Source organism: Camponotus floridanus, unplaced genomic scaffold (genome assembly GCF_003227725.1).
Source record: "Camponotus floridanus strain SB8 unplaced genomic scaffold, Cflo_v7.5 scaffold58, whole genome shotgun sequence".
Lineage (NCBI taxonomy): Eukaryota > Metazoa > Arthropoda > Insecta > Hymenoptera > Formicidae > Camponotus > Camponotus floridanus.
This window is the reverse complement of record NW_020229747.1, coordinates 534,084-551,367: the sequence shown is the minus strand read 5'-3', so window position 1 is coordinate 551,367 and position 17,284 is coordinate 534,084. Positions and strand designations below refer to the sequence as shown.

The 17,284-nt window shown below is 32.3% G+C and overlaps 2 protein-coding genes across 5 annotated transcripts; one reads left to right on the top strand and one right to left on the bottom strand.

Moving 5' to 3' along the window:
* Positions 1-219: 219 nt before the first annotated feature.
* On the top strand, positions 220-6,432 carry LOC105258450 (zinc transporter foi). 4 transcript variants are annotated; one of them, XM_020029758.2, is made up of 11 exons: positions 220-702; positions 3,001-3,713; positions 3,801-3,865; positions 3,995-4,232; positions 4,352-4,521; positions 4,621-4,824; positions 4,909-5,038; positions 5,184-5,450; positions 5,539-5,715; positions 5,800-5,987; positions 6,078-6,432. In XM_020029758.2, coding segments are annotated over exons 1-11 (2,301 nt in total). In that variant the 5' UTR covers positions 220-700; the 3' UTR covers positions 6,225-6,432. The 4 variants fall into 4 exon arrangements, with proteins under 4 accessions (XP_019885317.1, XP_011268004.1, XP_011268005.1 ...); XM_011269702.3 differs by having other exon boundaries at positions 221-662; XM_011269703.3 differs by lacking the exon at positions 220-702 and adding an exon at positions 2,437-2,570.
* Positions 6,433-8,256: 1,824 nt separating this feature from the next.
* LOC105258449 (KAT8 regulatory NSL complex subunit 2) lies at positions 8,257-12,692 on the bottom strand. Its single transcript, XM_011269701.3, has 9 exons — positions 12,495-12,692; positions 11,123-11,382; positions 10,848-11,029; positions 10,374-10,542; positions 9,506-9,669; positions 9,290-9,426; positions 9,095-9,214; positions 8,860-9,000; positions 8,257-8,775 (listed from the first exon to the last, which is right to left on the bottom strand). Exons 2-9 carry the CDS (start codon positions 11,371-11,373, stop codon positions 8,524-8,526), a joined length of 1,416 nt encoding a protein of 471 aa, XP_011268003.2. The 5' UTR covers positions 11,374-11,382; positions 12,495-12,692; the 3' UTR covers positions 8,257-8,523.
* Positions 12,693-17,284: the final 4,592 nt, after the last annotated feature.

The window sequence follows — 17,284 nt, the reverse complement described above, 5'->3', positions numbered from 1 at the left end:
TCGAAGATTACATACACAGATTCATCGTGTAAAAATGGAAAGGTTATGTAGAGAAAAGGAGAGACGGAGAAAGAAAACAAAGCGGCGTTTCGTAAAGACGAATCGATGGCAGGAGCGCTAAGGTTCGCGGATGACAGTTTCCCTCGGCCTCTCGGTCGGAGAAACGCGTGTATATTCTTAGGTCGACCCGTCTCGACATTCTCCTCTTTCTCCTTTCGTCCGTACACATGTGCGTGCATGTGCGTGCGCTAGAGAGAGAGTCGCATCGCATCAGGCATCGGCGTCGCGCGTCGCCAGAGCCAGTCAGCTGGCCCGCCAGGCCCGCCAGGCCCGCCAGGCCCGCCTGTCCGCTCGCCTGCCACGCAAGTCCAACGCAGTCCACCTGAATCCATCGTTCGCTCGCCTCCTCCGGCGCTACGTTCAGACGGTACATACTTGTTGCTCGCGCGCAAAGAGAGAGAGAATACGGGAGAAGAAAGGTGGGAAGAAGAAGCGGCCGCGGCCGAGGGAGGACGAGAGGGAAGAGAAGCGGGAAAGAAAGGAAAGGGAACGCACCGGTACGCAGAGACGGATACACAACACACGCACCCGACGCCTTCGCCGACATCTTCGTATCGCTCGACGGGCAACGGGCAGACACTCAGCGAGCCTCCCGCAAACCGGTGAGAGAGCGCGTCTCGATCACGATTTTCGAGCGCACATGTATGTACATACGTATCTATGTATGCATGCCGTTTCCCCGGTCTCGTGGCTGCCATCGCGGCCGCCATCGTCGCCGACGATCGCGCGCGATGATGCACGCTGATGGCTACGTCTCACCGGGCAGCCTCGATCGAACGACTCGCGACCGCGTCGTGACTGCTAGAAATCCCTCGGCCTTTCTAACCTAAATTCTTCATTTTGTCAATTCTCGCGGGGAAGGAGAGATAGCGAAGAAGTGTAGCGTGTTCTCGTCGATTCTTCTCGTTTCTCCTTCTCTCTCTCATTTACCCTCTCTTTTCATTTTTCACAGCTAAAAATACAATTTTTGTCGCAGAGGCAACCACGACTATTTCGGCGCCGGCGCCGTCGACCGTAATCTCGGTCTTTTCCGCGGTCCCGAAGGTCTATTCTTTCCACGAAAATCCTTGGCGCGTTTTTATCTCCTTTCTTGTAGATAATAAAAAAAGAATTCTGACAAAAATTAGAGTCCAACGCGATCGATACGTCGAAACGACCTCTCGACCTAAACGTCGTTTGATTACCAATGATTGTTTACCAATTTTTCGTGATTCGCATCGTAAATAATTGCAAAGATTGACGATGATGCGCTAATCGAATGTATTACAGTAGCCGCATGACGAAAAAAAAAAAAACGAATTGCGAACCGGTATCAAATCACTATAAATGCAACTTGATAAAATGGATACCAGGAGATCAGGTGTCGATTTATTTTTACCGCGTTATCGCGTCGTATCGTTCACACTTCATGAAAGAAATACTGTTCTCCTTTTTGAGACATCTCAATAGAGCACATGAATAAGCGGTCCTGCAATAATACGCTTTTGAACTGATATTTTTTTTACGAGTTTCTCGCACTTAAACATAAGTGCAAATGTCTCGAGTTGCGCTCCAACTAGGAACCTCCGCAAAGGGAACATTTAAACTGCGAGACTTAAGGAGGGGAAACGACAATTACATAAATAAGCTAACTTATTTGTGGCTACGTTGCTCGTGATTGGCGGTAGAGATTGAATAGATTGAGCAAACCAAGAGCGCGGATAATGAATCTTCGTGCGTAGGACGCGATCTGCGAACGATGCGTAGTTATTCGCCAAGAGAGAGAAAGAGAGGCGTTTTCGGATTTCCAAAGGAATAACGCGCATCGTACCTTTTACAGAGACACACGCGTCTACTAAGGCGAGCATTCGCCTTTTACAGCGAAAAAAATCTCTTAAAATCTCTTTCACCTCGAAAAAGTAGCTCGATCGTAATCATAAATTTATATTTAGCCGGTCCAGCTTTATATATTACAATGCGCAAGAAAATGATGCTTTTGATATAGATTAGATATGTACGCGGGTAAAAGATCGTGAGTCACACATTGCCACATGTTGCATAAGACGTTGCGTCGCTAAATGGGCTTGTGTCCAGAGATGCCCCGGAGATTACTTATCGATAAACGCTGGACGGATGAGACATATGTTCGATGAATGATCGAGGGTGTTTTTAAGTTAACGACCAGTTAAAAACGACAGTTAAAAACAAAAAAGAAAAAAAAAAAGAGAGAAAAGTTTAGGAAAATTTAACAAATTTTTTACCTCTGATTTTTACTCATGTCCTCCCCTTGTTCGTTTTTTTATGGCCTTGTAGTTGTCACATGCGAAGGACACTGAGGCGTAACGAAATTAGAGGTCGAGCAATTTTCTAAATATTCGTTATGGCCCCCCGCGGTTTTGCCTATAAAATTTCTTTATAAAAGCGCGCTCCTTATCGAGACATGCGCTCACTATTGCTCGACGTTTGCGGAACAATTGTGGGCGTGTTTAAATCGCTGTCGCGATAAAGCTGTCGCGAATAGGAATCGTCATGTAAGTAGCTGCGTGTAAAACAAATCGAGTTGGCGGGTTATTTCTCATCCTGTCTATCATTATTATACACTAATTTATCGATAATTTACGTCTAATTTATATAACAGAATAAAATCAATCAAGGGGAAATGCATTCTATAAGGAAACGGAAATATTAAAATGCTCTTATTATTATTGCTCGTCATTATTATTTGATTATTCCAGTTGCACTATCTGTCTATACTTGGCATTATCATGAGACTGTTACTGATAAATGCTCTTCCTGCTTTACGCTCTAGCCGATTAGTAAATATATAAAATTAGTTTTCCAAGCAAGTTTGTACGATACACATATATTGGCATCCCTCGTTACGTTGACAGATTGTTGCAATTTATCACCGCAAAAAATGTTTGCGACGTACATTCTGACAAGCATGTATTCTGTTTTTAGGAAGTTCACCATGTCGCATCATATTGTTACCGTCTGCGTGGTGTGTGTATTGTGCGCCGCACATGTGCCCTGCTCGGCGCATACGAATCCATCAGGAACAGTGCGCAATTCGACAAACACCAGAGATCCCTCCAGTCCGGACGAGCAATCATTTTCGACGCTAATAAGTTCCCAGGATACATCACATCCAGACACGAACAGTCAAAGCTCGTATCCGAATAACTTTGTTAGCAATAAACGCGACACTGTAAGATTTCACAGTACGCGATACGTTAATCGTAATAATAATAATAATAATGTCCCGGTAGCCGTTAATGCAATACCAACCGCATCGCGCGATGCTTACCTTCTTAAAAAGGAGATAACGGAAAACTTCAAAGGCGGTGGGAATGCACGAAATACCCAGTCGTCGATTGCGAGCGCGGATGTGTCTGTAAATTCGAGAGACGTGGAACTTTTGGAGCGACTAGCTCAAACGGAATTATCATCGAGTGTAAAACATAAATCTAGTGCAGATTTACATACCGATTATAGATCTAGATTAAAAAGAGATGTAGCTGTAGACGAAATGTACTTCATGAAGAAGATTTTCGAGGCCTATGGTGACGGAACGAGTATAACTATGGATGGTTTCGAGAAACTTGTCCGTAAATTGGGTCTATTGAGATTGTTGACCGACGCATCGAAGCTAGAAAATGGCAGCACTGAAACAAGTACGCACAAAAATTAATTATATAATGTGTATATTAAGAAGTGAGTAAACTTATCGAGAGAATAATTATCAATTTTACATGCGACAGGTAACAATAAGAATTATCCAAATAACGGCCTACATGACGTAGATAGCAAGAATAACAAGGAAAGGGTGAGATATATAAACTGTTAGAATAACATTTAATATTTGTGCTTAGCTATGTATAATTATTATAAATTATTTAATTTTGTTCTGCTAAAATATTTACATTTGCAACGATTAATATTTTTACTATTTTAGTGCTTAAACAGCCAAGAATTGCTGAGTACCGTCGCACAGGATACGCATTATACTTTCTCTAATAATGCCACAACAATGCCCAGCTGGCTCTTCGAACGCGTATGTCCGGCTCTTGTATATCAATTAGCAGCTGAATCCAGTTCAGAGAGGAATGGCTGTATACGGGTACCCGAAAATTACAAACCCGTATCTCTCGATAAGTTTTATACAGATGATTCAGGGCGCAATACTTTCAAAGGTATATATAACTAAAGCACATATGTATATAGATATAAACGCATGAGTGCAATGATTAATCTTTTCTTGTACAATTTTATCACTCGATAAATGCAATTGTTGCTTTTTTACTTATTCCAGTCTGGATATATTCAACAATTAGTATTTTCATAATTAGTCTTAGTGGGTTACTCGGTGTAGCGGTAATTCCGATCATGAAAAAGAATTACTATCATCATGTGCTACAGTTTCTAGTTGCGTTGGCCGTAGGTACTTTAACCGGCGATGCCCTTATTCATCTGTTACCACATGCAAGTTTTTTTTTTAATTTTCAATATATGTTATATATACATTTAAAATACAGAGAAATATTTTAATAATGCAATAATTTATTTCTCTTGCATCTTTAGGCGATGATGCCCTCTCATCACGAACACGATGAACATGACGATCATCGCGAAGAAAATACTTTATCGATTAATCACGTGGAGCAACATAATTCAAACATGTGGAAAGGATTAGTCGCTATGATGGGTCTCGTGTTCTTTTTCTTTACCGAGAAAGCATTAATCATGTTAGCGGAATGGCGGAAACGTCGACAACGTCGGAACAAGGTAAATTAAGGAGAAGCTGTATTAAATTTCACATTATATATTTCGCATTATATATTGTAAATTAATGAAGTAAAATTATTATAGTTACCTACGCGCGTACGAGTAATGAGAGAGAGTGACGGGCCAAACAGTAATGTTGTCGGTGAAAAGTTATGTAAACACAAATATTCATCGTATCCGTATTGTTATGGCGAGATTGCTAGCGAAACTCAAGGTAATATTTATTTTCTATAGGCAATTTTTTATCGATATAAAAAATGATACTCGTGTCATTGCATCTCGATCAAAAAATAGAATCATATCAACATTTTTGGCGCGATAAAAAAATAAAACTAATTTCAATATTGAAACGTACATAGATAATCATCACAATCGCCAAATTAATCACCACGAAAGACCACCTATTATCGAAGAAGAGAAGCCGTTGACATCGAATTGCAACTCCACGAAAATTGTTAATGATATGGAGAAGAAACCGAAGGATGATTGGAGATTGGATGATTCGATCATCAATAACGCAAAGAAAAACACCGACGGTGCCAACGTATCGTTAAACGAATCGGAAAGCTATACAGTCATTATACGAGAACACGAGAACAAACATCACGGCCACAGTCATTCTCACGGTAGTGCTTTTATATAAATACAATTGTTCAATATAAAATATAAGAATTGCACAAGTAATTTAGTAACATGCCTGTTAAAAATCTCCAGGTCACGTACATTCGGCTCCTGAATCCATGTCCAGCGTAGCTTGGATGGTCGTTATGGGAGATGGTTTGCATAATTTCACAGACGGTATGGCTATTGGTGCAGCATTTTCGGCAAATATTGCCGGTGGATTCTCTACGGCTATTGCCGTTCTCTGTCATGAATTGCCTCACGAACTTGGTAATGTTCCTGCAAATCATTAAGATTATATAAATATAATATACACACATGTAATAATTTAATAATCCGAGTGTTTTTATACAGGTGACTTTGCGGTGTTGCTAAGAGCGGGTATGAGTATTAAACAGGCTATTTTTTACAATGTGTTGTCTTCGGTGCTCTGTCTATTTGGCATGATATTCGGAGTATCGTTAGGAAGTACTCCAGCCGCAACTAATTGGCTATTTGCAGCAGCCGCTGGAATATTTATATACATAGCATTAGTAGATATGGTTGGTTTTTCAAATTAACAATTCTACAAATAACTTGAAAAATTTCAATAAGAAAACATCCTCATATATTTTATATCTTTTTCTCCTTAGATACCAGAATTATCATCGAGTCATTCCGCGGAAGGTGGTTCGCGAGGGCAGTGTATTTTGCAAGGTTTAGGGTTGTCGACAGGCCTTGGGATTATGTTACTTATCGCCGCCTACGAGCACGATCTTAAGCACATTTTCGATGACTAGATTTATGAGTAATTTCTCTTGTAATCATATTGTATCGATATTGCAAAATACATTTTTTCTTCCTATTACGTTCGAGTTACTATATTTTTCTTTCATTTAATGCCTAGCCGCTCTTTAGCGTTTAATGTTTGTAGTAAAAATAGGTTTTCTTCAAAATAATTACTATTTCTTAATTATTGATGTTTGAGAGAAAGAACGTAATGGGAAGGTTTATACAATTTAAATAGGGCGATGAAAAATATCTGATTTATAGAATTGTCAATGAAAGAAACAAAAGTGCAATTTTACAAGATTAAACTAATAATCGATTTGTCGAACAAATTGCAAATTAAAATTACTTCTTAACCATTTCACTAAAAATATTTTCAACATTAAAATTTTGTGAAATTAAGAAATTGTAAAATGCAGCAAGCATTCACATAAAGTTTTGAAATTGTCCAATAATCATATATAATTGCTAAAATACGTAAATATTAGACGATTTTAAAAACAACAATAGCAAATTTTCTTCTTTGCACAAAATTAATAATTATTTTAATTTAGGTTTTCATTAGTTCACATATATGTACTACTAGATGTACATCATACACAGATGAAAGTTGTACAAATTCTGTGTAAAATACACAGATTTATACATATATGTGACAATGATATTTAATATTTTCCATGAATTGTCCGATATAAGTGATAGTACATGACTATATTGTTAATTTGCAACAAATTTGTGATAATTTTGCATAACGAATACTAAATAATATATATATGTATGTATATACATATATACATATATATATCCATATCCTATCATACACATGTACATTTACATTATCACAAAAACCTGAATATGGTTTGATCATAGAAGAATTTTTGTCTCGTTATATTTTTTTATGGAAAAAAAGAGAGAAAAGTGCATTATGTAATAATATGAATGGAGTTGTCCAATGAATCAATATTGCTTAAGGAAGATATCTCCTATATGACAATATTTGAAATTTACATTTATGTAATTTACAATACACAAGTGTTATTTTTACCAAATATTAATAATAACGATAATAATAATAATAATAATTAATAATAATTTTATACATTGCATATTTAAAATATTAAAAAATATTCATTTTTTCTGATATTATTTTGATTTTATAAATTAGTCAAAATAATGTGCATTTAAAATGTATCATTGTAGAAAAAATTGTATGCTATAATTGTGTTGTTATGATATATTGACTTTTTAAAACTTATTGCTATTCTGTCGAAATTCCATTTATATATATTTTAAGTTTCTCTTGTATATCATTTGTGTACATCTATAGTATTGCATATCTAATAATGATGTTGTGTAATTATTTTTATAGGAAATGTAAACTTGTAAAAAGTGTTCTCTTTTACAATTTTGTTCGTATACAACTGCCACAGTTAAATTGCATTATCAAGATGTTATTGATAGCATAAGTTGCGTTTTATTAAATTAAAAGTTTCGATAATTTTGTTAACTAGTCTTTAAATGCTTCTATTTTTTACCTGTGTAATACTTGAAATAGTTAGATAATAGATTAATATCCTAGTAAGTATTCCCGTACGAGTATTAATAGTACTAAAATGGGTATATTTGACATGATTAAAAAAATGAAATTGAACAAAATGACTATGAAAATAATTAAGAGAAAATTTTTCTAATTTATTTATAGAAAAGATTTGAGAAAAATAGATAGAATTGATAGAAAATTTAGAGAAAATTTTTCTATTTTATTTATAGAAAATAGAAAGTTAATTGTTTTATTTGAATATTAATAGTAAAATTAAAAACTTAGTTTGTTTTCATTTCTTTAAATTAGATCATTAAAAATATATCTTCTGTATATTTTCTGTATATAAAAGGAATTAGAAATTTCTATTGTACAATAGAGTACGAATTATTTTTATAAATCTTGAGTTTTTTAATCACATTTGCCAATATATTGTTGATATCGTATTAATAATATCTACAACTACAATTGCTTATTAATAAATATATATTAAACTTTTTAAATTATATCCATATATGATGTCTTTTTAATTTCCTCAGATTATATACAAATATTAACAATTGATAGCATTCGATTGAAATGGTTATGTGAAAATAAATTATACTACTGTTGCTGAAGTCACTCTGTATTCGAGCGAGAAAATTTCGACACTATCACATGAGTATACTAAACAGGGAAAAGCATCTTAGCAAATTATCCCTGACATTTTGTATCAATCGAGCAACGATAAATTAGATGTCACAATTTGAAAATCACAGAAAAATATTTTGTCATACATTAACGAAATCATCCCGATCACTCATCTGTGCCGATAAACTGAACGCAGTGTCTGTACTAGTTTCACTATTCAAACTCTCGTTTGCAAAAGAAGGTTTTACATGAGCGGAGTCGTTCATTTCTCTCATCAAACCCGCCATATCGTCATCAGGATCGATTTCTTGCGCCTCGCCCACTACATCAATCTCCATCGATTGATTGTCAATCATTGACACTTCTCGAGTCGTAGGTTTCTCCTCCTCAAACTAAAAATAAATTATACATAAAATATATTTGGAAATAATTTGTTTCAAATAATCATAAAGACATTCAATTAATCATCTTTGTACCTTTACAGGCTCAAGTTTGCATGACGGCGGCAAGTTCATATGAAAGACACAATGAGAATCGAAAATAACAGGCACAGGTTCATGACACTCTACATCCGATCGTACCGCTCCGCATGCCTTGAACAAAACTTGATGTTGGTCCTGTTGTGATCATAGAATAAAAAATGATAGATTAAAATTACATAAATTATATAATCGCTTCTAAAACATAATATAAATATATATGCACATATACCTTTAGAATATGTTTGCGACAATGTTTAGCCGATGGAAGAGTTCTTTCGCCGCATTTCACGCCACCTTCAGTAAACACGCACTTGGACATATTTGGCGGTTTCTGAGTTGGTTCAGTTACCTGAAGCGTATTATTATTATTATTTTTGTTATGCAATTGATTCATATAAATAATGATATATTTATAACATATTACCTGTGCGCGACGTTCTAATGATTTCCTATAAAGTATTGCTTCAGCACCACTCCGTCTGTGATAGCGATTTAAAGCTTTCAACTTTTCGTAAAGTTTCTTTTCTTTCGCAGTTTCCTTAGTCTGATCATGTATACTACCTGCATATTTTTTAAATTTAAATTTTTTTCACTTATTGAAAAATATAACAATATTCTAACTTGAAGTTAGACTACTTACAAAACGTTTCCTTTTCTTTCTTCAGGGCAAGTAAATACTTTCGTCTTTTTTCCCTCAATATATATTGTAGCCTTCTAAATTGATCGATATAAAGGGATTGGAGCCTAATCAATTTTTCCCTTGCAATATAAACCACCTCCTCCGCAGTAAAAATACCGGCGTGCCTTAAAAAATTGATACTAACAATTGGGAGAGTAAGCAGTATCTTATCTTTGCGCAAAGCACAACTACAACGAAATTATATGAAAACAAACACGCGCACTTTTTATTTTGAAAAAATATAAAAAGCAGATGAGAAATTTAGTGGAGTTATAATAATGCAAGTTTGTGTAGGAATGCAAATAAAAAGTTATGACAATTAGTCTTAATCACACAAGTATTCTGTTATGTATACAATAAGAAAGGTATACAATATACAAAAGTATATTGTATACCTTTCTTTAAAATTATATTCTTTAAAAGTATATTGTATACCTTTCTTTAAAATTTATAAAGTTCTACAAATTAAAAAAAAAAAAAAATTAAAACTTAATTATTATCTTTTGATTCTGAAATTTTAATTTAAAATCGTGAAATGAGTATAATTTTTTAAATAATGATTTAGAGATTTTTATCATAAACTGTTAAAATAACAGAAACATTTTGAATTATAACATTTCAACTATTAATATTAAATACGCTTTAAAAAATCATAAATGTACATCATCAATATAATTTATAAATAGACTCGGACATTATGTATATAAATAGTAGAAATAATAAATATTTGTAAAAATTGCACAAGCTGAAGCATGCTAGCAAATATTCTAATGTGATACTGTCATTTTCAAAACAATTAACATGTAGTGTAGTTGAGGCATGTACTTACTTTAGGGGATCCTCTTGTGGACTGTGCAAACTCTCATTATCGCTATCATCAAGATAAACCCCTCTCAGAGTATCATTGACAACTGTAGGTTCGACGTCGCTCTCTGACGAACTGGCATAATCTAAGATGTCACTCCCACTTGCATTTACTCTGTAAGCATCAACTTCGGCTGAAAACAATAACTTGTTGATGTTTTCATTTAAGTTTGCAACTTTTAGCAGCATGCAAAATTATAAAATGTATAAACTTTTATATTCTGTAGAAAAAGTTGGTCACAAATGTTTTATAAAGTTAAGTATAAAGTGCTTTTGTAAAGTATTTATGTAAATGTAGTATAAGTGTAAAGTTTCTTTTGTAATAAACGAGTAAAAGCAAGTCTTAATAGAATTTTAAAAAATCAAGATATAAGTATAAGATATATAATAAAGATAATCAGTCTATCTATCAGTCTATCTAAAATCATATGGTGCTCACTGAAAGGATCTAAAGCTCTAATTTTTCCTCCTTCATCTTCTGTATCTTCCGCACTAGAATCGATAGGCTTGGCATAATGGCTCAAATTAAGCAGTAACATCTCAGGTGTTTGTGGTAAAGAGCGTCGTGACATTGACTTAATTCGCGCAATTTGCGCTTTTCTAGAATGTTCATTGCAATATCTGTGGAAATTAAATGTGCAAATGTGTTAATTTTTCTAAAAAGCAAAATTTACAATTCATATTTTATATAACATATTGTAAGAATATACTTACGAGATATCTCTCCTATCCAATTTTGGGGCTGGATTTTGACATTTCTTTCCATTGGTATTGTATACAAAAGCACACTGTTTGTAAGGTGCATTTGAATCTTCGAGAATATGCCTAGCGCAATACGAGTAACCCTCTAGACATGGTTGTGTGCATTCATAGGATGCATAAAGGCAACTTTGGATCTGTTTCGGACGCTTTGTAATTGTTGTTGTGGTAGACGTAGGCATTGTAGGCTTTGGTATCCGAAACATACCTTGTTACTATAATAAAATTATAATCAATTATAATTATATATAATCAATTCTAAATTAGTGAAATCTAATTTATAAAAAAATAGATGCGAAAAAGATATAAATTGAATTTATCTCGTATCATACAAAGTAATTGTAATACATATTTAGTTGTGTGCAAGTATATAAATTCCCATAAATGCTTTCTTTATGCATTATATGTTATTTCTAACATAATGAAAATCATTTATTGATATTAGTAAATATAGAGATAAAGATAAAATAGATAAAAAGATGTGAAACCAAGATTCGTAGATACATTTTTTTCAATTAGAAAGATTGAAAAAGTTGTACAGAATAATAAAAAAAGTAAATTGTAATTATAATTAACCTTATAAGATGTGCAACTTTAATTCTATCAAGTATAAACATTTAATTTTTTCAGATTACATCATTTAATTCCTCTTGTTGAGATTCCTTTAATGATTGTTATATAAATATACTTCTTATCTCTATTTTATCTTTATATTTACTAACCATAACTTTGGAATCGTCTTGGAGATAAAAGTAAAACACATGGAAAGATGGCATTTGTGACATTAGATTTTTCACATGATTCATGCAATACGTTGACACGTAATAAATATGCTCCAACAAATTACTTCAATAATAAATTATTAATTAATGACATTACATTATGATACATTATTAATTATATTATATTACGAGCGTGTTTATTCAATCGATGACAGATGTCTCTAAGGATCTATTTTGATGACTCGACATTATATTCTCGAAAAAAATATTGTAATTACCTCTTCTCACTCTGTAATAATCAATCTAATAATGTCTTATCAAACCGAAAGCTAGAGATTTTAAATTACGTATGTCGTCATATGTTGAAAAATATCAATGCGTATTGATAAAAGTACAGTGAAAATTAAAGACAAGTACACCCGCCATTTTACCGAGACATGTCGAAGGAAATTCATTTCTTTTTCATGAAAAATTGTCAAATTTGGAAAAGAAAACGTGGATAATCGTTAACTAGCATTATTATCTTCATCGGAATGCATAGAGATAATGGCGGCTTCCTAATGCGTGACTAATTCTTTCAACAATTAAAAGCAAATAAAACTTACTGTGCTCCGATAATAAAAAGAACCTTCGGTCAAAACTCTCACTCCTCTTTCTCTATCTTTCTCTCCACGAACATTGGTATTTCCCGATAGATCAAAAACACCGCCTAACCCATGCTATACAACGCCTGACGCTGCAAAGGTAAAGGTAGAGAGTGGGAAGGTTAAGCTGATCGTGAAACTAACGAAAGAGTAACCACAGAGAGTAACCAAGAAGAGGGGAGAGATTGGCAGTACTGAAAATCTATAATTTACGTCACGTATACTATAGATTTTCAATACTGGCAATTTATATCGGAACGCAGTCATAGGAGGAGTGTATACGTTGTTGTACTGGCAAGGAGCGAGAAGGAAAGAGCCGGCAAATGAAAAGGACCAAACAATGAGCCGGACTGACGACAATGTTACAATTTTATTCCTTCGAATAAAACGCAACTTACCTCAACTTACTACAGTTACATGTTACAGGTGCATATTTCTATTTGATATTATAAATATTATAAATATTAAATATTATAAATGTTAGATTATAAATATTTCAAAATAAATATTTAAAATTGATCCGAGAACAAGAAAACAATTAGTCAATAACACACACAAACACACACAAACACACACACACACACACAATGCTTTATCAAAAATATTTATTTAAATATATTTTTTATGAAATATTTTGTTTATAAATGTTATAACATGTATGTATATAATATTATTTCATTACAAAAAACACACTTTAAATTTATATAATTTATTATTTACATACAGGATGTTTCTAAAACTATGTCGGAGATTTTAAGGGCGTAAAATCTCCGACATAGTTTTAGAAACACCCTGTATATAATAAAGTTTGTTGGATTAATAAATTAAATGTTTGCAAAAAATAATATAGAAAACCGTTGAAAATAAAACTAAACTAAAGTTTCGAAAGTTATGTAAAAATAGAAAATCTCAAAATATCTCTTCTTATTCTTTTCCTTCAATAGAACGGTTTTAATAATACAGAGTCGTAAAGCGAAATAGATAACAATAAGAAACCGGTACCTTTGTCAATCTTTAACTTGAAACAGCAAATTCATCTTTCATTTATTTATTTTTCGAAAACTCATAAATCTTCCCAACAGTTCGTCGAAGAGAAAGCTAGGCAAGAATAAGACCGAATAAAAAAAAATACATATACATAATATACATATAAATATTACTACAATACATATAAATATAATTATTATAAATATGTACTAGACATATACATATCCGCGAATACATATGCATATGTTATTAATAATTTAATTTATTAATTTATTTATTCAAAAAAACTTTATTATATAAATAGAGATAATAGATTTATATAAATTTGAAGTGTACTTTTTTGTAATGAAACAATCGTATACACACATATATTTTATAAAAAATGCATATTAAAGAACAGAAACATATTAAAGAAATGTGTATTTATCTTAGAAGCGTTTATGTGTGTGCGTGTTAATGTGCTCTCTCTCATTAAGCAAATGGTATTTCTTGAAAAAAAATTAATTGAAATAATCTAAACAATTTTGTTGCTACGATTTAAGGAAACTAAGTTTTTACAAACAGAGAGAGAAAGAGAGAGAGAGCTGTTCTTTAGACGAATATATACGTGTTCGTAATTTATGCGGAATATACAGCTACGGACATTACCTGCTCACAGACATATGTTTTCTTATTGTAAGCTATAGAAAGAACCTTTTTCAACGATCATTAAGTGAATTTTCTTTTCTTCTTAATGGTTTTCTTTCTTAACGTTCCTGGATTATTGTTAGGAATTATTAAAAATCCTTAAAAATAGGAATACGTCCACCTTGACTTGTCTCGAACTGTAAAGTTCTTTCTTGCAATACCTTCTTTCCTATAAAATAAAAAATGCAATGACGAATACGATAAAGCGAAAATTTTAATAAAACTGTATTTGCCGGACTGAGTTGACAAGTAGAATGATTAGAGCAAATATGTAAAGATAAGAGCTGATATTAATATTTTATTTAATATTTAAATGTATGCAACAACGAAAAAACAAAAATAATTTTTAAACATAAAACAAGTAAAGGGTCTCCGGGAAACATGATGACGTCTAAAAATGTCTTAATGACATATTAATGACATATTATATGTCATTAAAACGTTATTAAGATATCTTTCGACGTTATCATGTTTACTGAGTCGAACGATACCCTTTAAATGATATCCTGCATACATTACTAATGTGTCATTACAAACATTCATAAACCCTTTCGAAGGAACGCATGATTTTTTGAATTTTGTCTTACAAGAAACAGAATCAAAACGTTCAAATTTTATTGTATAATTAAATTTTTGAGGCAATTTTTTTCCATGTTTTATATCTCTTATTTTCTACGCCTGACTTTTTGTTAATCCGTTATTATATTTATTTTACATCGTATTATTAGAGTCATATCTACGTTTTTAATTTATATATATTTTTAGACAAATCATAAAAAAGATTAAATATTAAATGAATATTATAATCGTAGGAGAAAAAATGTGTTAATAATGATGAAAATGAGTAAATAATGTATGTATTTAATATAAAATTTATTTTATAATATGCCGAGTCCACAGACTTGTAAAAATAGACCGCGCATCCCTGTACAAAAGACCGTCTTAAACATTAAAAAAAGAGAGTGATAGCGGTTAAATCTCTTTCTCTCTCGTATTTCATAATTTTTCTGTTTATTCTCCTCCTCCAATCGTGACATTCTCTCTCCTTCAATGGTACGAGAGAAAAAGAGATCTGATCACTATCACTCTCTCTTTCTGAAGTATAAGATAGTCTTTTATACAGGAATCCGTCGTTTCCACAGTCTTACAAACAGCTTTTGAAACTTCGGTGGTAGGGGAGGTTTCACTTATTGTTAGTGTGTCCGTTTTTCGGGAGTTCACGGCTTACCTGCTAGGTTTGCTGCGATCTAAAAGTCGCAATGAGAGCGAGAGAGACAGAGATAAAAGGCAGTAGTCGGTCTCTCTCTAACATACGTCTCGCATTGCGACTTCTAGATCGCAGCGAACCTAGCAGGCAAACTGTGAATTCCTAAAAAAACGGACACACAAAGTGAGACTTCCCCCACCACTAAAAAATGCCTGAGTTTAAACCTGTTTTCTAAAAGTCTATAGCTGGATTCTGAAAATTCCGATGTTATTTAACCTTGAGCGTAACCAAGAGCTCTTAAGGTTAACTTTAAAATTTTTAATGAAAATTTCCAATTTTTATTCAATATTCCTATTGTAGCTTATCTCGAGAGCAAAACACTATAATTAAGTTATTTTTCATTAAATACTTTTCGAGTTATGAGGCTTGAAATAATTTCTTAATTTTGTATAAACTATAAAAAATCTAATAAAATATTCATTTTTCGATTATCTTACCTTAATACTTTTATGAACAAAATAATGAGAGGAATCAATTGGTGTAAAGAAAATACATAATTATTTGTAAAAAAATATATAATTTGCAATTAACAATTATCTATTGTTTCTTAGAAACAACTATGTATTTTTTCTCTACACCAATTGATTCCTCATATTATTTTGTATAAAAGTATTAAGGTAAGATAATCAAAAAATGAATATTTTATTAGATATTTTATGATTTATACAAAATTAAGAAATTATTTGAAGCCTTGTAACTTAAAAAGTACTTGATGAAAAATAACTTAATTATAGTGTTTTGGAAAGCTCTCGAGATAAGCTATAAAAATATTGAATAAAAATTGGAGATTTTCATTAAAAATTTTAAAGTTAACTCTGAAAGCTCTTCGATGGTAACGCTCAAGATCAAATAAGTTTTACTATTTGATGCACGTGCTGAAACTCAATGATTTTTATGTAAAACATTTTTCTAAATTGTTTCGTTTTCAAGATATTTTATCAATCCGGTATTTTTTGCGCATCCTGTATATCAAAAATTAATAAATTTAATACATTTTGAGATTTATGAATTAGACATTGCGCAATATACACTCTGTTAATCTTTTAAAATATAAAATTAATAACTAATTTGTGAATTAAAGTAGAGATTTTTCTTCTATATTAAAATTTTCATTTTCATGAATTTTTGCATCGTAAAGTTAAAATTATAATATAATCATTATAAAAAAATTAATTCGATATAAGATAATATTTGCGGTTTTCTCAGATAAAATATTATATTCTACAAGACAAATATTTACCTTAACTCACAAAAATTAATTATTAATTATTAATTATTAATTATTCTTAATCTAAGGTATTAAATTTATTAACTTTTAACGCATTCTCCCCGTCCAGTTTCTTTAAGAATGTACTTTACATATTTTTTAACGGACATGTTACAAACAAAATCTATTCGATATTTAAGAAGGAACATTTATATATTTTAATTGAGAAGCGTTGTGTGTGTGTGCGTGTGTGTATGTGTGTGCACGCATGTAAAAGATGTTCATGTTAGATTTTGAAATTTTCCATTAGATGAAATAATAAAAGGCTGGCATGTTCTTATTGGTTCAGAAAAATCAGTAACGTATCGAAGTCTTCCGAGGGTATCATTTGGGCCCTTATTGTCTCTCTTTTTTTTGAAATCTTTAAAAAATTGTTATTTTTCTTAATTTTTGGCTATTTACACAAATATTTAAGCAACTAATATATTACTATTAACTCTTATCTTTACATACTTATTTTAACCATTTTAATCTGTCGATTTTGACGGATATAATCGCTCTAATAACATACATACGTCGTATACATCACTGATTAAGCCTTTA